This window comes from Juglans microcarpa x Juglans regia, chromosome 4D, assembly GCF_004785595.1.
Source record: "Juglans microcarpa x Juglans regia isolate MS1-56 chromosome 4D, Jm3101_v1.0, whole genome shotgun sequence".
In the NCBI taxonomy this organism is placed as follows: Eukaryota; Viridiplantae; Streptophyta; class Magnoliopsida; order Fagales; family Juglandaceae; genus Juglans; species Juglans microcarpa x Juglans regia.
The window spans coordinates 25,785,118-25,809,360 of record NC_054600.1 but is presented as its reverse complement, the minus strand read 5'-3'; the positions used below and the strand labels follow the sequence as shown (position 1 = coordinate 25,809,360).

Below are 24,243 nucleotides of genomic sequence, written 5' to 3'. Positions count from 1 at the left end.
AGAAATAATTTATATAAGTTTTAAATAAATAAGTTCTATATAAATTTTTATTAAAAAATAAATTTTATTTTAAAAAATATAAAAAAATTATTATTTATTAGTGAGATTTATTAATTTATAAAAAATTTATATGTGACTTGTCTATTTAAGACTTGTTTATAGTATTACTCTATTTATAATTATAGATTATGTAAGCTTCAATCTATTTAAAAAAATAAGTAAATATCATATTTATATGAAAAAAAAATTTAATAGTAAATTTTATTCTTTTTTAAAAGAATTGTATGGTATTTGTATATTTTATGATTGTATCTAATTTTATTTATAATATAATGTTACTCATCATTTATTTTTTTATTATCTTCTCATCATTTCATCATATATCATTAGATAATTACAAATTAATTATTATATTTTATTTATAATCATATCATTTAATGTTACTTCTCGAATAATGAGAAGATAATAAAAAAAAATAATGAATAAATTTTCACATACTCATATAAGGCCTCCAACGAAGTGACAACACAGATTTGTCAATTTTTATAAATTGTTTTTAAAATCTATTTGAAAGTGAGTAAAAATATTTTTTTCTTTTTAGGGAAAACATATTTTTCAAACGATAAATAGTTAATATTTTGTGTTTGTGAAAAAATACGGATTTTAAAATAAGAATTATTTCAGATTTTATGGGTGCATAGACAGCACCATATATTCAATATTTGTGCAGATTTAAATTTTTTTTAAGAAAAGGTTATTAGTTAGCCTTACAAAATTGGCATGCTGCACTACTAATGCTGTAAACATTCACATGGCAACTTACCTCATTTTCCTAATGTTGTCCTCATTTGAATACACCTACCTCGTTTTCCTAATGTTCCTAATTTATGACGTTTTTTGCTGTTATAAATCTTGAGGAGTATGATAAATATGCATATATAGCTAGTAACTAATTAAATGTCCACCTGGTTTTTTTTAGCAATATTTATAATTATTTTCCTATGAATTCTTAGGTGTGCAAATGTTTTTTTTTTTCTTTTTTTTTTGCGACCCTATAGAACACGCCTGACATATATGAATAGGGTGGCTCTACCACCGCTGAGAGCTTTCGTTAGTGTATTTTATGTATTTTTTTATACTTTTTTTTATATATATTTTTAACACTTTTAAATATTTTAAAAAAATCATAATATTATTAAAAAATACTTCTTTAATCACGAAGTAAAAAAAAAAATCAAAAAAAGATAAATATACAACTATTTTAATAATTTATTTTACATCTCTATTGTAATTGATTGGGAGCACCTTAAACGATCAAATAAATTATAAAAGAATTATACGAAATGTCATTAATTAATCATTATTTTTTTATCATTTATTTTAAATATATTACATGCAGCTGTATGTGATGGAAACTTTTATTGTTGGGGCCGGGATGTAAACGTGCAACACAGTAGGAATTTTAGCAGGAGTCGTCCTCATCATCTTCGTCATGGTTCTGGATGTATGCATAAAAATAAGAACAACCAGTGTAGGGTTAAGGGATCGAAGACTTCTTTCTTTCTCAGTCACTTTCAACCCCTCGTTTTTCTTGTTTTGCTATTGTTTGAAGAAATTTATGAACCTAACTTATCATCTCATAAAATCGGTTCTCTTAGAGAAGATTACTCAATATTTCTTATAAATATACTCAAGACTTTGTCCACAGATAATGTGAGATTATTCCTCAACACCCTTTCTCACATGCAGGCTAGTATTTTTCTTAATCTTTGTCACGGGATAAGTAGTGTAAGTCTCCATTCGTCCTGTAGCAGACTCTGATACTATGAAGAAATTCACGAGCCTAACTCATCTCATAAAACCAATTTTATAAGAGATGATTGTTCATTCCTTATAAACATGTCCAAGACCTTGTCTATAGGTAATGTGAGATTATTTCTCAACACCCTCTCTCACGTGCAGGCCAGTATTTTTTTCTGGATCTTGTCACGGAATAAGTAGTGTGGGTCTCATTCGTCCTGTGGCAAGCTCTGATACTATGAAAAAATTTATGGGTCTAACTCATCTCATAAAATCGATTCTCGAATAAAGAATTGTTTATTCTTTATAAACATATACAAGATTTTATCTACAAATAATATGGAATTATTCCTCAACATTGCTTGTCCAAACATATAATTCGAGGATAAAAATGAATGCATGCGCAACTTTTTGGTCTATGGATTCCCATTTACTTACTCTCAAATCTTTTTTAATTAAGTCAAGTAAAGTTGCATGAAACGACCGCGACTAGGACCTTATGTGTGAAGGACGGACTTGAAAACTCATGTGGCCGGGTTTGAACAAATTAACCTAGCTGAAACTAGTTTAATTAAGTTATATATATATATATATATATATATAACTTAATAAGTGTTGATTATTCTTAATCATATTTTGTAATGTGATACATAGTTTTGAATAATTTTATTTGTCAAATACTTAAATGTCAACTACTTCAAATATATATGACATGTTATAAATATATATAATTAGAGATACCAAAATTTAAGATGGAAATAATAATATTTCTAAAAAAAAATATCAATTTTCATAAAATCATGCCGATAGAGTAATATGTATATATATACATTCCATATATTTTATTGAAAAAGAAGAAAATAAAATCATTATTGGAGGAATAATCTATATGGCCGGGATCAACTTGTCCGTACGTGTGTGGCCACCTTGATATATATATATACACATTCCATTATGCTTGATGTCGTTTTTGGGGATTAGGTGTTTTAAGGAAAATATTATAGACATAAAATAATCTTACAAATGGATCTCACACGTTGATATTGCACATTGCTAGTATGCCACGTCTCTACTTTTTTTTTTTCTTTCTTTCTCCCCTCCCCCCGTGCCGCCAACCTTGCCCTCTCCTCGTGCCCTCTCTTCGCACCGGCTATGATGGTCGGAGATTATCTCAGGGTGGGCAGAAGACATCGACGGTCCAAGTGGCAACGCTGGCATAGAGCTCACGACAGCTCATAGTGCATGTTGGTGGTCAGGGACCACATTTCACACACCGTATGCGTGGTCGACCAAGCTCGTTAGGTGGCTACGGTGGCGGGATTTGAGCTGATGACTTGTCCTTTAGCTGTCTGTGGTGGTCGGGAATCACCCCGAGAGGACAGACAATGCTGGCAATGAGGGAAAGGGGGGAGAAAGAGATAGGGAAAAGAGAGATGAGGGGAGAGAGAGAGAGAGAGAGAGAGAGAGAGGAAAAAAATGAAGAAGAAGAAAGAAAACGTGGCACACATCAATGGGTGTAATCTCTTTATGGGATTCATTTGTATCTCTAGCAACTCTCGTGTTTTAATGAGTTGCTGGGGAAGAAATAATCTAATTGTATAGCTTAAGTCTTGTCATAATACAAAAATTAAACTTTAATGATCATCAAGACTCAAGAGACAAGCACGCGCGCCGTTTCTTGTTTTGTGATTCTCCTAATTATTATTCGCTAGCTCCTGCTAGAATAAGAAAAAGTTGATAGGTGCGAATGCTTTTTGACTTTAATTTGGCCTCCAAATTTTCTTTAAAATGTTATAATGAGCGGTGCTCGGTTAGATCACGTGACGAATTAAACGTAATCATAATAACGTTTTATACTACCTATGTAGCATGCTCTCGCAAGGGGTTCGAAGTCCCGTCTCTAAGTTGAGTGAATGCAATAAATTAAACGAGGAAACCATGAATTTCTTTAATAAACTGTAATATTAACCCATTGATACAAAGAAAAAAAAAATAGTTTTGGCACATTTAAATTCAATAATTCAAGTGATTCCAATCCTTATAATTTTTTTTTCATAATGAAAAAAAATAACACCCCATGATAAATAAGAATTACGCTACCTATTAATAAGTTTTATGACTTTCCAGCACTGCAAAATTGCAAATCACGTAAGAGTATGTTCGATCTGTCAAAATAAAAAAGGATTAAAAGAAGTAGCTATCCATGATATTTTCTTCTAAAATAAAAAATAAGATAGAGTTCTATATACACTCATTTTGTAAAGAAAAATGCTACATTTATAAAAGAATTTTATAAAAACAAATTTATAAGTTGATGTTTAAATGTCATATTTATTTTATAATAAGAGAAATTTAACGTTAATAAGATGGTACCACAAGTCACATCGATTTTTAAAAATTATTCTTTTGTAAACAAAAGTAAGCATAATAAGAGCAAGATACACATTACAATCACATTAATATATGGCAATCACATTAATACTTCTATGTACATGAATGTCTTGACTTCTATCTTCATTTCCTTTAACTCTGTACATGAATATTGAGTTTTTTTTTAATTATGCCTTATTTAGTCGTACTCTTCTATTTGTGTGCCTCAATTTTTTTTCCATCCATTGTTGTTCATATTATGTTATGTTGCTTGAGTTGTTCATATTCTGTTATTCTATTATGCTATTGCCAAAATTGTTTTTGCATGTGTAGTGCTATTGTCAAAACTGTTTTGCTACTGCATTTGCAAACTTTATGGTGATTTCTATGTCCTTTATCACTGTTATCTTTATTTCCATTATAAATTGCTTTGTACTGTTAGGACATTTGTAGTGTTTGGAAATGATGAATAATTATTTCACGCCCGGGGGGGAGGGTGGATTAAATCCCCTCGACTGTGATGATGACAAAGCCTCATGGAAATTTACGAAATTTAGTACATACCTCAATGGTTAAGTAACCCGGACGGCCAACAAGTAGTTACAACCGGTTGTTGCAGCCATTCGAGAGTGCCAAAGTTCCTAAATGTTACCATTCGGTTCCTGAATCGGCTAGCGAAATCACGTTCTCCATTTGTTTTGTTTGGTATGAGTTGTGTATCTCTTGGACATGATGATCACACAATTGATTTAATGGTTTGGATATGTTTGGAGGCCTCACAAGAGAAAGTCGAGTGTCGAGAATGGAAATTCTCACTGTTTGTCTACAAACTTAAAGCAAAACAAAAGATAACACTATTCAATGATTGGGTCAAGTAGTAGCACTAACAATATCTCACACTTAGTAAACTATCGTTAGTATGAATACCCAATATATTATTGTGGTATTAAAACATATTGATAAACTGCTCACACTGAGGATAATGAAGACCGCCGATTTTTTGGTTGTGTAACTATGAGGTAATTTTACAAATTATTGATGGTATTTGTTTCATACCATTATTGTTGTACCTAAGTCATTTACAAATTTCAATACTTGTCAACTGTGCAGGCTAGGCAGTCTAGTGGGTTTTTCTATTGGTATGATCCTGAAATACCAGCATATGACTAAAAGACAATTCACTGAGTAAAAACCAACCTTCATAAGATACAAACCTCAATGAACATCCAAACCGTTAGACATCGAGTAGAAATTGATTTAAATAGGCGTAAGAGAAAACTGGAGAAAACCAGTTTGATTATTGTGATTTCGATGTCGAGGTTATTTGTTTTGGAAATTTATTTTGAATAATTCTGAGTAATCTTCTATTGACATGTAATAAACTTTTGGGTTTGGTGTATGACTATTTTCAACGAGAACAATATTTCATTCACGGTACATGCAATTTGTGTTTTGGGACTAGTGTGAATGAGCAATAGTAGTACATTCTATGGTGATAATAATTTTTATTTCAAATACAATATCGTTATTATTATTTATACCGTTGCAACTCTTGTCATTTAATTATTGGTTATAAATGAAATAATCGTAATAATTTTGTCACTATTCTCGTACCGGGATTAAAAAATTAATTTTGTGTTCAATAATTAAATTTATGTAGAAATTGATATTGCTTAATCTAAGAAAAAAATAAAAGAGGTAATAGTTAAAATTGTAAATAGAAGTGAGAGAAACAAATAATAAACAAAGAATAGAGAAATAGTATTTTAAAGAATGGAGAATTTATAGTGAATGTGATATAAGAGATTTTTGAAAGATTAGTAAAATTTAAGATAAAATTTATGGAATGATATATAATTTGAATTAAAATTTAAGAAATTTTATTGGGTGTGGGATGGAAATGCTATGAAGCGGTCCAAAAACATCGATAGCCCTTCTCTCTCTCTCTATTCTTCTTTCTTCTTCTTTCTTTTTAATATTAATGCCAGCTCTACAGTAGTTTAGTGGTATTTTCATCCGATCGAAAGAGGATAAATATACAACCATTTTAATAATTTATTTTACATCTCTATCGTAATGATTTGGGAGTGCCTTAGACGATAAAATAAATTATAAAACAATTATACGAAATGTCATTCATTAATAATTATTTTTTATCATTTATTTAAAAATATATTGCATTGCATGCAGTTATCTGTGATGGAAATTAATTGTTGGGGCCGGGATGTAAACGTGCAACACATTATGTAAGGATTTTAGTAGTAGTCGTCGTCTTCATCATGATCTTCGTGATCATGGCTCCGGATGCATACACAAAAATAAGAACAACCAGTGTAGGGTTAAGGGATCGAAGACTTCTTATAATTTGTAATTTCTGATCAGTCACTTTCAACCCACTCGTTTTTCTTGCTTTGCTATTGCTTGTCCAAACATATAATTCAAGGATAAAAATGAATGCATGTGCAGCTTTTTTGTCTATGGGTTCCATTTACTGACTCTCAAATCTTTTTTAATCAAGTCAAGTAAACTTGCATGCAGAAAACTCATGTGGCCGGGTTTGAACAAATTAACCTAGCTGAAACTACTTTAATTAGTTATATATATATATATATATATATATATATGACATGTTATAAATATATATAATTAGGGATACCAAAATTTAAGATGGAAATAATATTTCTAAAAAAAAAAAGAGTTTTTGTTCCATACAATCACTTTTGCATATTCTTTACGTATTATGTTGATGTGATTGACCAAAACAGTTATTTTATATTAAAAAAAGTGACGCAATTAATTACATTAATGAAGTGTGTAATGAGTACACAAAAGTGACTATATATAGAATTTTTAAAAAAATATCAATTTTGATAAAATCATCCCGGTAGATTAATATTGTGTATATACATTCCATATATTTTCTTGAAAAAGAAGAAAATAGAATGATTATTGGAGGAATAATCTATATGGCCGGGATGATCAACTTGTCCGTATGTGTGTGGCCACCTTGATATTGTATATACATTCCATTATGCTTGATGTCGTTTTCGGGGATTAGGTGTTTTAGGTTGCGTTTGGATAGCGATAGTGTTAATAGTAAAGTTAACAAAGTTTTACTAAAATTTAGTTAGATAATTCACTTTTATAAATTTAACTAGTCATTTTTTTACAACCAAATATCAAACTCTCCAAATTTATCATTATTCTATTAAAATATTGATTTTGAAATTTTTATTCTAATTATAATTTGAAAATGTATTCGTTATTAAAAAAGTACACATTAATTTTCTAACGTTGATCTTAGATTTTATGATAGGCTTACTACTTCCTACTACCAATTTTCTACTACTTTTATTTATTTTTTTACTTAATGGTTAAGAAAGTGACTATTAGTGAAATTGTATATTTTTTAAATTTTTTCTTAATGATTAAAGATGTTAAAAAAAATACTTAAAATAAAAGAATAAAAGAATAAAAATTTCAAATACAATATAGAGTAGTAAAATGATGATAAGAGGGTAGTAAATATATTATTATCCTAGATTTTAAAAGAAAAAATTGACATCAACTAATCATAATATTGCAGAACTAGAAATTGAAGCACTCCATAGCAAAATGATGCCATGTCATCGAAATGGTGACTCATGGAGACTGGCCGCTTTCTATAGTTGAGTTTGGGATTTTGGCGCTTCGTGCTTTTGAGATGAAAATGAATTTTCTGAAGTTGTGAGCTCGCGCGAAACGAATAGTACGCGGGAGAGGAAATTTTCTATGCTAGAATAGTATTTTACCACCAACTTGGACTTAACAAATTTAGTCAGTGAAAATGATCAAAGTTAAAAATATTGTAGTTTTATTGAGTCTACTATAGTGAGTTTTTATACAATCTAGTTAAACTTTGACCAAAATATAACTTTGTTGAGTTCACTAATAGTGCTCTAAGGTATTTTCAAGTATTTTGTAAATAGTAATTAAAAAGTAATTATAGAATATTAAATATTAATAAATAGTAATAAAAAGTAAGTAAAAAATAAGTAAATAATAATAATAAAATAATTAATAATAATAAGATATTTGAGAATATTTGAGATATTCTCAAATAACCAACTTAAGCCTTAATTAGCTGCAGGGGAAGAAATAATCTAATTGTATAGCTTGAGCCTTGTCATAATACAAAAATCAAACTTTAATGATCATCAAGCACGCCGTTTGTTGTTTTGTCCTTTGTGGTTCCCCTAATTATTATTCGCTAGCTCCAGCTGGAATAAGAAAAAGTTGGTAGGTGCGAATCCTTTGACTTTTGGCCTCCCAATTTTCTTTAAAATGTTACAACTTTTATTTAATTTTTTAATTTTATTCAATTATTTTTCGGTAAGATATTTTTAACATGATATAACTTATTTAGAAAGTGGAATAAGATGAAAATTTTATGAATAATAATAAAATAATTTGTGAATAGTAGTAAAATAATTTAAGTTGAATATTTTTTAGATTTTAGAAAATGAGAGAGAAAAAATTGAATAAAAAATATTATAAAGTTAAAATATTGTAATAATTTAGTTTTATAATATAATTTTTTTTTGAGATTTTAAAAAGTTGGAATTTTTATTTTTATTTTTATTTGAAAGTTTGAAAAAATTTTAATGATTAGTTTGAAAAAGTTGTAATAATTAGTTTGAAAATTTTATATTTAAATTATATTTGAGAATAAGATAAAATGAAACGAGATGGAATGATAATTTTATATCTCATCTAAGGTTCCAATATTGATGAGTAAAGTAAAATTGGACTTTTCGATACTAATTTCTCTATTGTCAAGGTTGAGAGAAGGAAGTCTTTTTTCTTGAGATGAAAATTGTTTTGATGCTTAAAGGTATTTGGGTAGAGAAAACAAATTCTAAAAAGTTTAATTTTTTTTAAGAGTAATGTTATATACAGTTGTGATGCGCAAGTCCTATACAATCGCTTTGAAAAAAAATGAGTCTATTATTAAAAAATTATTATTAAATTTTTATGTAGATCCTATATTTATTTATTTTTTTAAGTGACTGCATGACACTCACGACTATCATTTAAAAAAAAAAAAAAAAACCATATATGCAAACGGATTGTTTTCAGGTGCTAATGGAAAGGCTTAATATGATATGCAAACAAATAAATAAAGTTAGGCAGCATTATTAAAAGCTACCTCGTAGTCTCGTTTATTTTCACAGTTATTTTTATATAATATAATTATTATAATTTTTTTAAATTTTTATATAAAATAAATAAATAAATAATTCAATTTTTTCAAATCTTAAAATAAAAATAATATTAAAAAAATATATTATAATAATATTTTATTTAACTTTTAACTTTTATCTCAACTCATCTGCAAAAACAAACGAGATTATCTGAATGTTCTTATTGAGCATATCGATTAACTTCCTTAAAAAATAATATCATGTTGATTACACGTACAATCAAATCGCGCTTTAAGAATTGAGTAATGTTATATATAAGTTTTAAATAAACAAATTATATACAAGTCATTTGTAAAAAAGTAAGTCTATTAATAAAAAATAATTTTTTTTTAATATCTTTTTAGGTGGAGTCTACCTTTTTACAAAAGTTTATATGAAGTTTGTTTATTTGAGACTTGTATAAATAATTTTTCTAAAAAATTTTCTATAGATTTAAGGTAAAAAGAAAATTATGGTTATAAGAATGACGTTTTTGTTTTTTTTATGGAAACAGATTTCATATCATTCAATGAACCAAAGTTATAATTGTGATTTATTAATACAGAAAAAATTCAGACTATAAACAAAACAATATATTTGCTTTGGAGCATCCCGCACACATTGTGAAGGATATTGTCTTAATTTCTCAGTAACTTTATCATAATAGAGAAAATGTTCTATAAAAACAGAACTGAAAAGTTCCCTCCGTCCTCCTAGAGAGGAAGAGTACAAGATACTGCTGCTATGAACACCAAATCTCATAATCTATTCCTTCTTTATTAATAATTAAACAATAAAAGATTACAATATAAAACACAACAAATACAATAGAATCGCAAGTACCGACATGAGCTCAAACAGTACGCCTACCGCCGATGCTTACGAAAAGCACCGGATTATGTTTTTGTTTGTCCATGGATAGATCATCATCAATTACTTACAAAAAGCATAAAATATCCATACGAGTCATTAAAGCCATGAGATTCTGGATATTGAAAAACGAGAGTAACGATTCACGTTTTACGTACAAATTTTGCGTTGGGATATGCCGGATAAAATAAAGTAATTTGTTTGAATTCACAATTTATCTTAATTTATTTTATTATTATTTATTATTATTCATCAATTTTAATTTATAAATTTTATTAGTATTTATAACTCATTTTATTACTATTTATAATTCATCAAAACTCTAAATAACGTACGTGAGGCCAGCGGCTCGTAGAAATTGGCACCAGCGAACATTGGAACTGTCATTATAATGTTGTGTTGTCTCTTGTCGTGTTGTGTATATCTCATGTGACCGACGTTCTCCACCACAGACCAAGCTCCACTGCCCACATTGCTTCTGTTTTTGCGGGGTCCGACCTGACCAAACATCATCTCATACGCCATAAAAATCAAATGAAACAGTACTGGCGAATGAAAATATCTATTTGCATTTGTTGTTTTAAAATAATTTATAAATATTATTAGTTATAATATTAAAATTTCATGTACATATAATTTGTGGTGGCTTCATTCTTTTTTGTTAAAAATCTTAAAAGTGCCATTATTTATTTAAATAATGATTTATACAAAATCTTAAGTATATAAATTCTGAGAAGGTTTTTGTAAAATGTGGGTCTCATCTTGAAATTATTATTTTTAATGAGATTCATTTTTTTACATGTTAAGTTTTATAAATGATTATAAACATATGTGAAAAATACAATCATAACATTAAAATTTTTAAATTTTTTTAGAAATTATTAAATTATGTTATATTTCCGAACTATGTTGCATACTTGTAAATATTACTTTTCAAAAATCTAGAAAGGAAAATATTGTTTTAGTCACAAAAAAATTACATAAAAATAAATTTATAAATTAATATAAAAAAATAAATTTATAAATTAATATAGTTTGATGTGGTATACTAAATTATAAAATTATTTTTATTATAAAATAGATATAATAAATTTTATAAAACAGTTTACGAGTTTAATTTGTATAATGATTTTGTGTCGGTAGTCTTTTTCATTTAAAAAAAAAGCACGTGCGAGATATGGGGGGAATGGGTTGTCAGGATCTACTTCTGCCCCCAACGCACGTGTATACGGTCCACCCAGCTCACCTATAAAAAAACCCAACGCAACCGACCCTGCTGCTCCTAAACTTGTGCTCTGTCACACTTCCACTCTTTCATATTTCGTACACCGCCAATCCAGCCCCCCCAAAAAAGGATCCCAATGGACATTTGCCGACGGCCACCAAGGCCGCCTCCACGGGGAACCACCGATCACGATAGGCCATCTTCTTCCGTTGATCATCGATTTCCCTCCCCTACACCCAGAGCATCGGACGCGCTCCCGCTGCCACTTTACCTGACCAACGCGGTATTCTTCACGCTGTTCTTCTCGGTGGCGTACTACCTTCTCCACCGGTGGCGAGACAAGATCCGTAACTCGACGCCCCTCCACGTGGTCACGCTCTCCGAGATCGCCGCCATTGTATCTCTCATTGCCTCATTCATCTACCTCCTCGGCTTCTTTGGCATTGACTTCGTCCAGTCCTTCATCTCACGCGCCTCCCACGACGCGTGGGACCTCGACGACCCCCAACACCATCGGAACTTCCTCATCGACGATGATCCCCGCCGTACACCTCGCATTGCTGTCCCTCCAACGCCACCTACACCACCCAAATTGGCCAATCCCGAGCCGATCATTTCTACTCTGTCCTCCGAAGAGGACGAGGAGATTGTCAAATTGGTTGTGGAAGGTACAATCCCGTCGTACTCACTGGAATCGAAGCTCGGGGACTGTAAGAGAGCGGCTTCAATCCGGCGCGAGGCGCTGCAGAGAATGACTGGGAGGTCGCTGCAGGGTTTGCCTTTGGAAGGCTTGGACTACGAGTCGATTCTGGGGCAATGCTGCGAAATGCCAGTGGGATACGTGCAGATTCCGGTGGGTATAGCAGGCCCGCTGCTGCTCGACGGGTTCGAGTACTCGGTTCCCATGGCCACCACCGAGGGGTGCCTTGTGGCCAGCACCAACCGAGGGTGTAAGGCCATTTACGCCTCCGGTGGGGCAACTAGCATCCTGCTGAGGGACGCAATGACTAGAGCCCCTGTGGTGAGGTTTGCCTCGGCCAAAAGGGCTTCGGAATTGAAGTTCTTCTTGGAGGATCCCAACAATTTCGAGACACTAGGCGTTGTTTTCAACAGGTTCAGCTTTATTACGTTGATTTCATTTTCTCCAGAATTGAGGGGCTTTTCTTCCCTAATTCATGTGTTGTCTATTAATCTCCTGGTTGATGCCTATGATTTGTCTATATATTTTCTGATAAGTATTACGATTCTCTGTAGCGTTTAACTTTGATTTTGATTTGTCTGTCTCTTAATTGAAACCTGTTGACGTTGATAGGTTTTTAAGAACAAAAATGGAAGGAAAGAAGTAAAGTTAGATAACCGGAGGCTAGAACCCGAATTTTAAATTTTGTTTCCAAAGTGACAGGGAAAAAGAAAATCAGTGCTTTTAATTTCGTTTTCAAGAGAGGAAAAAAATAAAATAAAAATAGGATCTTTACCCAGAGAAAGAGGACAAATGAAAAGAAATGAAAACTCTCTATTGAAATGAAACTTCACCTTTAGCGAAGTTATATAGTTGTACCAAACTATAAGACTTTTAGTGAATATTCTTTTTTCCCATCGATCACAAAAATTTAATATTATTAAAAGGGAGTATTAGTTCTTAAGCTTTTTCACTCATAGTCGTGTTCTTTTCCTGATTGCAGATCTAGTAGATTCTCAAGGCTCCAAGGTATTCACTGCTCCATGGCTGGAAAGAATCTCTATATGAGATTCAGCTGCAGCACAGGCGATGCAATGGGCATGAACATGGTGTCTAAAGGGGTTCAGAACGTCCTCGATTTCCTTCAAGATGATTTCCCTGACATGGATGTTATTGGCATCTCGGGTAAGTTCCTTGCTTTTGCTACCATAGTTAACTGAGACTTTTCAGTGAAGCGGGTAGTGAAATTAATTTGAGCCCACAGTTTTCTTTTTTTGTACATATTTGGATAAAAAGTTCATCTTATTCAATCTGTATATCTTTTACTGACAAATAGAAGCATGTTATGTTCCTTTCTGTCAATAATTCGATATCATTACCTACGACATCTGTCAAAATATTTTAGTTATTTTGGCGGTAATGTCAGTTAATTAGGGTTCATTATCTTCATTCATAGCATTGTTTTCATTCTAAATACTGATACTTCAACACTGGCACATGAGCTGTATCCTTTGTCTACATACTTTTGAATTCCCAAGTCATTTTATATGAGGAAAAGGGTGAGGCGTCCCTTAGTTTCCTTAAGTATTTTACTGTTTCAGACGTCAATGGGTACAATATTCACAGATTTTCTCGCATGACAGTGATAGTTTTATTTGTGTATTTATCCATTTCTATTTTTTCATTTTTTCTACTTATTTAAAAAATAAATAAACGTGCCTTTTATGCATCACCAGGCGTGCACTTTGGCTGTGCCTATTGTGAACATAAATAAAACTTACAATTACTCAAACAAAAGTATGCATACTTGTGAGAAATAATTATCAGTGCCAACTCTCTCCCCTCAACTGTGAACAAATTTTCTGAGATTTCCTAATTTGATATCTTAGTACTATCAATTTTTAGGATTTTATGTCGTTTGGACTCCTTTTTTTATAACCATTTAACTTAACAAGTAAAAAGCTTGAATTCATTGCAATTGCTCAGTCTTTAGATATCTCTCTTCATTTCGATGTATGCGAGCTCATACCCTTTGGTTGGGTCAATTGCCTATACTTCTAAAGAGACAATGCAATAAATTTTTTAGGTTGGGTCAATTCAGCTATATTTCTAGAGAAACAATACATACTGCAATATCCGTTCAATTTTCTGGTATTTACAATTCCTTAATTGACCAGGAAATTTTTGTTCGGACAAGAAACCCGCCGCTGTAAATTGGATTGAAGGTCGTGGAAAATCTGTTGTTTGTGAGGCAATAATCAAGGAGGAGGTGGTGAAGAAGGTGTTGAAGACCAATGTAGCTGCCCTTGTAGAGCTTAACATGCTCAAAAACCTCACTGGTTCTGCAGTTGCTGGTGCACTTGGTGGATATAATGCCCATGCCAGCAACATCGTTTCTGCAATCTTTATTGCCACAGGGCAAGATCCAGCACAAAATGTTGAGAGTTCTAACTGCATCACCATGTTGGAACCTGTCAATGACGGGAAGGATCTTCACATCTCTGTGTCTATGCCTTCTATTGAGGTACTTGATAATTTCATATGGGCATGATTATAGTAAGTTTGATCCGTAACTTAATGGCTTCGTTTGAAATATTTTTCTGTCAGGTTGGTACTGTTGGAGGTGGAACTCAGCTTGCATCTCAATCTGCTTGCTTGAATTTGATCGGTGTGAAGGGTGCAAACAAAGAGTCACCAGGATCAAACTCTAGGCTTCTGGCCACCATTGTAGCTGGTGCAGTTTTGGCTGGGGAGCTCTCTCTGCTGTCTGCCATTGCATCTGGGCAGCTTGTCAAGAGTCACATGAAATACAACAGATCCAGCAAAGATGTGACCAAAGTTGCATCTTGAAGAAAAAAGTTGGCCCCAGAAATCAAATGAATCGGAAATAAAAGGCAAAAGTGGCTGAGAAAGAGGGGAGAGAGAGAGAGAGTGTGGGGGAGAGGAAAGCAAATTAAGGTAGTCGGTGCTCATGTGAGATTGCTTTGCTTTCATAGCTGTAAAGTTTAGTATTATTGTTGAAAGTGGAGGGGAGAGAATGAAACATGGGTAGTTCTCTCTCTCTCTCTCTCTCTGCGAGTATGATTGCATCCCATGGCGACCCGTGAGCTTAAGCGCCCCCACCAAAATATTTAGCCTGTTTGGTGTCTTGATTGTTGTTTTAATCGCTGTCCCGTCTTTTTTGTTGTAATTTGCTATTATAAGTTAGTACTTGGGGTCCAGAATCCAAGGGGCTTGTGGTCCAGAATGACACCTACCATAAATTGATTTGTTTGAACTTTGAATAGAGTATATCTACTTTGGTTGCTGCATTAACGCGTTTTAGTTGTTGTGCATATTGATTTTGAGAAATTTAGAATACCGCTTGAGTTTGTCTTCTATTTTAACCGTTCATATATTTTTTTTTAATGATTAAAAAAATAACTTTTAATATATTGATGTATTTTTTATTTTTTAAAATATTTAAATATGTTAAAAAAATATGAAAAAATAAAGAAAAATAAAAAAATATATTTGTGCTAAGCGGCACATTCAACGGTCATTTCTGGATGGCAATTTAGCACTAATTGATTTATTGTAAGTTACTGTGCCAAAGGACAAGATCTCTCCTGGTTGGCTGAGATTGTACAAAATGTTGAAACACACCCAAGATAATGTTATATGAATAATTTTACTTATCATTTTCATGCTACTATATACCTAAGACACCTTCACTAAGACAAGAGAGAACCTTTGGGACACCTTCAAACATAGCATTAGCCAACAAGTGTTTGTAGCATACCACTTCCTTCCCTTCTTTTTTATTTTCCATGCGGGCTTTGCAACCTCTAATAAGCATATGTCCCTCCTTATAAATGAATGCAATAAGCCAGGCACTAAACCTAGTTAATCCAAGCTCGGCAAGGACATCATCATCAGAACGGGTATAGAAAAACTTGAATAGACTCTTGGGTGTAAATAAGGATGTTCATATTCTACGCCCGACACAAACTCTAAAGGCTTCTTTGGGTAGGGAGATGAGACGAGTTAGTTTTAGATGGAGTTGAATAAAATATTATTAAAATATCGTTAGAATATTATTTTTTAATATTATTATTATTTTGAGATTTGAAAAAATTGAGTTGTTTATTATATTTTGTATGAAAATTTAAAAAAATTGTAATGATGAGATGAGATGAGATGAGATAGGTTAAGAGTATTTCTGTATCCAAACGAACCCATATCTAAATTCATAATTTTTTAAGTTATGATTACTCCATAAAATAATTAAGTATCGGGTTTGTTGCAGAATTTTTTTTTTAAAGATGGATTTTTAAATTTAAAAACTTAATTCTTTTATGAACAGATAAAAATAAGTTAGAAAATAATTATATGAATATAATTATAAAAATTTAAATTTTCAATAGGTATTATGAGAAAATCTGACAAATACTCTCTTGAAAACATTATTTCAAATGGTCACTTTTTTAGAGAGGAGTGATACAAGTTCGAGAAAAGCATTATTATTATTATTATTATTTTAGTGAGTCACTTTTTTTAAGGACTTGCCTCTAAATTTATAGGCTTGAAAATTGCATAAATAATTTATTTATATAGTAAAATGTTAAAACATATAATTATTTTTATAAAAATACAAGTCCACGAGTCCGTAATAGTCGAGGGTTTATTAAAGAGTCGAGGGTTTATCATTACTCATTAGCGAGGTCCAAACGGAAGAAAAAAAGGATTAGCGAGGACAGGCTCTGAATTTCGGTTCGATGAGGAGTAGTTGGGGAAGAACTTTGGGAAATGTGAGGTCCTTCCTAGGCAATTCTATGGGAGGTCTGAGAGGAGGAACCAACCTCGCTTCGTGGGCCGTGGCTGGAACCCTAGCTTACTACCTTTGGGTCAAGCCAGCCCGAGACCTCCAGCGTGAACAAGAGGTGGGTTTTTCCATTCTCGATCTCTATCTCCATTCATACACAGCAATTCCAATTTGTTTTGAACTCGGATGAGGATTAGAGTATTCTTTTGTTACAGGAAAAGGCAGCGCTTGCTGCCTTGGATGATCCTTATCGCTATGTTGAGAAACGAAAACCAATTCCCGACCCACAGGTAAAATATAACGCGAATTGTGGCTTATTTTTTACTGAGCTGTTCGTTTTCTGTGTGGTTTTCTCTAATTTGGTTCGATTTGGAAATTGTTTTCCAGGAAACTGGTTTGATATACGGTAACAAGAATAAAGGAACTCGTAAACAGGAGGAATAAAGTGCTGGACATCGCATACTTGGTACTTGTAAGTTAAAGTGGTCGTTAATTTGGCCCTAAGTTGAAGGTTCATAAGTTGATATCACTTTGTATGGATAGCGGATTATTTTTATAAGTTGCAATAAGATATGGAATACCCCTCATAGATCTTTGATGTTACTATAAAATTGGATGAGGTAATCACCCATAAGAGCACACTTATGTGACCATGGTGAATTTATTTGCTATGCTTGGAAAAAAGAAAAATAAAAATTTATGATGATTTTCTTGATTTGCTTTAGTCTTTTTCAGTTTTTAGAGTGTATGTAGGTATCTCCTTTACTTCCTATGTACTTAGGCTATGCTTATTCTTGGTAATAAAATCTCTTATTAATTATAAAAAATAGATAAAAATTTATATGCATATTTGCTCTCTGCTTGCATATTATGTGTTCACTGCGAAATACTTTAGCTACAAAGGAATTTCACAAAATAAACCCAAAGACTGACGTAGCTTGATGTGGTACGTTAGATTGTAAAGTTATTTTTATTATAAAGTAGATCTAATAGATCACATAAAGTAATGTCAGTTTGCGAGTTTACTTGTGTGAAATCCTTTTGTGGCTGTAGCACTTCTCATCTTGCATGTTGTCACTTAAAGCATATATACATGGGCCTAACGAAAGCACGTGTTATCTTCTGGTGTTGTTTTGAACAATGTAAAGTATCTGATTGCATGGCATCTCTCTGTGAGTAGTAGTTTGGGGGGCAACTATCATCAGTCCATTGGCTCTCATCATTCAGTTTGCCATACTATGTGAAATAGGAGGTTTGTGATGACTTGATGCGGTACATGACATCATGGAGACCACCTGAATGGTGGCTCGTCTGGGCAAGAAGTGTGGGTCTGAGTCTCACTAAGAAAAAGAACAACAAATAGTGATTACAACCATTGTTGAAGAAGCTATCTCATTTAAATTTGGATTTGGGTCTGAGTCTAATGTAGCATATGGAACAGGATCCGACGCTGCAGTTAGAGCGGAATGTCATAGAAATGAGATTGGTTATAGAAAATATGACACAACTCTTATGAAACCTTAAAGAATCTACTTTAAGATAACAAGGGATGGGAAAAGACTCTCTCACAGAATATTTTCAATATAAAATTTAGATAATAATAATCAACGCCCTTAAAATATGACTGGACTGCATTTTTATAGGCTTGCAACTTCAAGATTTTAAAATAAAATAAAACTCTATAACAAAGTTCTAATAAAATTCGTGGCTATTGTCTTTCAAGATTGCCCAACATTGATAGTAAATAAAATACTCAAACTAGTAAAATATCTTAATAAGACAACAGGTTTATTTTTTTGGATCGGTCCAATAAGACAAACTCATATACATGAACTTGTTGGTACTAAGTATAGTTAGGTTGCTGTAACAATGGCTGAATTTGGGTGTAATTATCCTTAAGCACTTATGGCATTTTTTTTAATCTTTAATTTTTTGGAGAGATGAGAAGTTTACCTATAACTGCCAGAGCTAACAACTGGCTCATTGCCACACATCTGAAGCTGAGGTTGCTGGTTTAGATCCCTTCTCCTCCCCCATTTTCTTTAGGGCCTCTCACTTATCCAACCAAAAAATGAAAAGATAGTTTAATATGAAATGAAAAGGAATTAAGGCAGTAGACATGCATGATCATTACCGTATAGTGCTTGCAAAATCTCTTAGGTTTTAATTTATTTATAGATGAAGGAGCCTTAGGAGAAAAAAGATGTTCGTAGTTTGCCTTTAAAAAGCATATTGATTTATAGTTTTTTTGTTTGGGGGAGGAGGGGATGATGGAACAGTGCCTGTCAAGGCCAGCAATAGACCCTATAGGTCTTCAGTATATGGTCAACACCAGTTTAATGTTGTCTTAACGAAGGCTGCTATCTTCTTTTAGCTTTGGCTCAAATGGCACTTTCTCCCTCAAATAAGAATGGGGTGAAGAGTGAGATCCTAGGTCCATTGTCTACCAGTGTAAGTTACAGAAAAAAAAGGCAGTGCGGGTGGGGAAAGCTTCCTGCTTCTCCTAATTGGCTGAAAGTTCTAAATTGAGGGCTTTCTGTAACCGTCCCAACACAACCACAGATAGGTTGAAAGATGCGGCTATGGCACTTGGTTTCTCTTTGGAAACCACCAAACTTAGCTCAAGAAGTATGATGTTTCATCCAATGTGCCATCGATGTTCTTGATGAGGTTCCCATGAGCCATGGAGTCCTTAATTGCTGCAAATATTTCATTGTTGAAATTCCATTTCTATGTTGAAATTCCATTTCTAGATCTGTTCTCAAAAGGTTGTAATACTATGTATTTTTTATATCTTAAATGACCATTTATATCAGTTTACTGAGTAATGGAGTGATCAAATTATTTGAATCTCTCCATCTGGTAACCTCTTAACCCAGCCTGTGTGGTAGGCAGTGGTAAGAGAAACATTTGTTAAGCAACAGTCAAGTTGCTCGATGAAATATGACTCTTCTCAATGCATACGAGGAAAACTTGTAATAATTTTAGTACCAGCAGCAGTTAGTTTTATCAAGGCATCACATCGTAGATGGCCTTTCCCTAATTAGATTTGTACTTGATATTATGAGGAGTTATCCTGGATTAATCTTTTGGATTTTTTAGACTAATCTTGAGTTTTCTTATAGTTGTGCATTCAACCTCTGCTGAAATATTGTAGTCTTCATGGATCTTCTCGTTAACTTTACACACACACAAACAGCGATGACCATTTTGTTGCCTACCCTATCACACAATTGATGTTTCAAGACTTTTATTTATGAGAAAAGATATTTGCAACTATGAATTGTGCAACCGTCCCGTAATCAATTTGAAAAAAGTGAATAAAACATGACTCACATAAAAAAATTAATTTTTTAATAATGGACTTCACTCTTTTTCAGCGTTTATGCATTTTACGGTTGTATGTAGAATTACTCTTTTTTTATATTGGGAACTCATTTTAGTTTGACTGGAAAATGTGTATTACAGTATTTAATAAATATCGGAGAATATATTGGGCGGGAACTATAAGCGGGGTGGCAATGGCGGAAATGGACCGATCTCTGTTCTTGCCCATCCTAACTTTTGGATTTAAATCTAGAGTCGGGCTACTCTGCCGCCCAGAGTAGCCCGCTCGTTCTTACCGCACAGCTGTTTTTGAGTTTTTATTTTTTCTTTATTTTTCTTTTCACATTTTTTTTAATATATTTAAATATTTTTAAAAAATAAAAAAAATACATCAATACATTTAAAATCATTTTCTTAATCACTAAATAAAAAATATAAATTTTTTTTTTCCAAACGGTACACTTGAGCGGTCACATGGGGCGGCAGAGTAGACTTTTTCTTAAATCTATCCTGTCCTCTTTTCTCTTGGAAGATTTACATTTGATGCAGCCGGAATGTGTTTAAATCCTCCCTCCCTTATTGTTATGGAGGTTGGATGTATAAATCAAAGCTAATGTTGGGTTGAATTGGTTGGTTCGGGGGCAACAAGACGAGACATAAATATGCTGTAAACCAGGCACTAGCTAGCAGACATTTTTGAGCGTGCTCCTCAAGATGTAAGCCATTTAAGAAACAAACCTCCGGAGGAAGGGACTGGATGAAATTAACATGGGCTGGAATGAAAGAAAGACTGCTGCGGTTGCCTTTTCTAAGCCCAACAGTACAAGTAAAAGGTGCAACCTACGTTGCTTTGCATGCTCGTGGCCACGGTCGCACATATGTATGACAGGACACGTGAACCCTGTCCCACTACAACATGGGCCTCAATCCTCCATACACGCCCTCTCTCTCTCTCTCTCTCTCTCTCTCATTATTTGATTTGACTATGATGTCTTGGACACTCACTTGTCCATATGGAGATCGTACCGTGAACGTGCCTTGTCCGACTGTCCACATGTACGTTCGGATCCACTTTCGCTTTGTCTTTCAAGTCCGTGGGGGCCGCTTCAACCCTGAAATTCAAACCAAAGTTTCTTTGAATTTTTATTTGTGTCCGAGGGAGACAACAGCGAAGGTAGGGCTGTTGATTCATTTTCGGATCAATGTCATAGACAAAGCAATCTTAATTCCACCCATTTCATTAGAGCTATCACGGTCTTTCAATCTCAATTAGGGGATTTGTTTCTGGTTCGCGGGTTGTGAATGCCATGTGTTGGGTTCATATCATATAAGGCATAGTTTGGGTACTTCATAATATGTCATTATTATTTATTATTTTATTATTATTTTTCAACTACTTTTCATTATTATTCAATATTCTATCATTATTTTTTTATTACTATTCACAAAATATTTGAAAATATCTCACTATCTAAACACAACCAAATCAAGTTCGGGTGAGTCGATTTCAACCAACTCATTTTAGATTAAAAATTTCAAATCTTAATCCATTGATTTTGTTTCAAATTCACTGTTGAATCGTATTACTAATTGTCATATAGAGGGCAGGCAGTACCTGGAGTTGAAGTACTCCCCCCTTTCCGGGTATGACTGCTTTCTATTTTGTCACCTTCTAGTTTGGCCCAACAAATCACCCTCTCTCTGGGTTGCACATAACCATTGATTTTATTCTCCAGCATATATATTAAGTTCTGCTATATACAATTATTTTTATATATTTTTTACACACTTTATTAATATAATTGGCTAATGTAATTATTTTATATTAAAAAAAATAATACAACTAATTACATTAGTATAGTGTACAAAAGAGTACCTAAAAATGATTATATATAAAATTTTTATAAACTAAAATAGCACTAGTGAACAAATAAACTAAGCCAATGTAGTGCTAGGATTAGATTAATTAGGATTAAGAGAAGCAATAAAAAAAGGAAAAAGGAGCCATGCAGCCATGGTAGAGAAGGAGACAAAATGGGGTTTGGTGTGGACTACCACATGCCCACTTGGCGCTGACAAGGCAGGCAGTGCGTCTAGCTCCACTAGTCTTATATTATTAAAGCAAGTAAGCAACTTGCTTAATGCTTATTCCTTTCTAATTTATAATTAAAACTTAAAGACATGATCAATTAGTGGGTGCTTAGGGGTCAGGGCATGACATGCATTTGTCATGCTTAATGTGCACCTTTTATTATAATAATACTCTCTCTCTCTCTCTCTCTCTCTCTTCCCAACTATACTTTCAAACTTTGACTCTCTCTTAATCAAATGTGGACAGCAATTTCTAGCCGTGTAAATATTTTATTACCTTTTATTAGTGATCGAAAAAATTTCTTAGCAAATTTGTCTTTTACACTCCCAACACACCATCATTAAAATGTGTCACGTATTATATATTGATCATGTTTTAAAATTCTTTATAACTATAATTGTGGCTGAGTAGTGTTGACACACCTTAATTTGTAAATATAGTAGAACTCTTTGAAATTCCATATATAAAAACATTGCAACTCAAGAACTTATTCGATCATCCCTCAATTTAATTATATATATCCATCCATCCCTGCCAAGTGAACATGAGCATCCTGTAGCAAAGATACATTGTATATGGAAATTATAATTAATTCAATTAATGGTCTTATTATTCCATTAGTACTGCCTTGTCCCTCCTTTTATTCTTGTTTCATTATCATATTATTCAACTTTAGAGAATCAATATCGTAGTCCGAATCTCATTTTGCTATGCTCCATTAATATTTAAATACAAAGAAATAATATTTACAGTCGTAAAATGTATAAACACCACACAATCTCTTTTAAATACAGAGAAATAATATTTGTAGTTGTAAAAACAAATTATATATATATATATATATAATATTATGGCCTCCACTTTACAAACCAAACTCGAATTATCAATAATGTACGTAACGTATAAAAAGATGCAAAACCTAGAATAAGCTGGTTAGGTTTTTTGGTAGTGGCTCATCAAAAGTTAGGCATGAGAAGTAATTATCTTAATTTCAAACGAATTAGAGGCAGCTCACATCAATTCCCATGTGATTCCCATCAATGTTCCATCTTCTTATAATTATTTAAATAAAGAAAATATTCCACATGATGCATGCAGTAGTCAATTTTGAAAATATATTTTTTTAATCGCAGACAATTTTGAAAACCAGTGTTGTTGAATTAATTAATTATTATAATTAGACGAATGACCAATTAGAATATATAAAGAATACATCTCGTTAAACGTTATCTATTATGATTGGCTACAAACTAAAATGCGAACATCAGTTCTCTAATTACTACCATTGATTAACTCTGCATGCACGATTAATAAATTTAGATATATAAATATGTATATATATTATAGGGATAAACTATATATATATATATATATATATATATTTATGCTTGTCAACCTCATCACCTGAAGTAATCATTGAAAGCAATGTAATCATTTTTAATACTCTTACGGCCTATAATTTATTTGATAGATAGATATAAACATATATATATAAAGAAAAATAATCCCTGTCGTCAATTAATATTGATAAACTATGTATACTTTGTATTCCTCTGAGCGATCATCTCTCGGATCAGTGGGTGGCCGTTCATTGCCTCCTGAAATTATGCTCTTTTTTAGTTGTTAACTCCCTCTCCCGCTCTCTTTCTCTCCTTTTGTACATGACAATATGATGTATATCATCATGTACACATTCATTTTTCATTTGCAAATAGGAAGCTTTAAATTTGCATAGGGAACATGTACCTGTATATCCTCATCATTCATGTTTAGCGTATAAGAAACAGAAGGTAGGGCATTCATGCATATATATAGAAATTATAAACTTTTTTTAATATTGTAATTTATTAGAAA

The 24,243-nt window shown here is 32.4% G+C and overlaps 2 protein-coding genes across 2 annotated transcripts; both read left to right on the top strand.

Moving 5' to 3' along the window:
- Window positions 1–11,513: 11,513 nt before the first annotated feature.
- LOC121259971 (3-hydroxy-3-methylglutaryl-coenzyme A reductase 1) lies at window positions 11,514–15,546 on the top strand. Its single transcript, XM_041161813.1, has 4 exons — window positions 11,514–12,600; window positions 13,170–13,351; window positions 14,344–14,690; window positions 14,774–15,546. Exons 1-4 carry the CDS (start codon window positions 11,624–11,626, stop codon window positions 15,014–15,016), a joined length of 1,749 nt encoding a protein of 582 aa, XP_041017747.1. The 5' UTR covers window positions 11,514–11,623; the 3' UTR covers window positions 15,017–15,546.
- A 1,282-nt stretch (window positions 15,547–16,828) lies between these two features.
- Window positions 16,829–17,694, top strand: LOC121260035. The gene is made up of 3 exons (XM_041161897.1): window positions 16,829–17,088; window positions 17,186–17,260; window positions 17,358–17,694. Exons 1-3 carry the CDS (start codon window positions 16,924–16,926, stop codon window positions 17,412–17,414), a joined length of 297 nt encoding a protein of 98 aa, XP_041017831.1. The 5' UTR covers window positions 16,829–16,923; the 3' UTR covers window positions 17,415–17,694.
- Window positions 17,695–24,243: the final 6,549 nt, after the last annotated feature.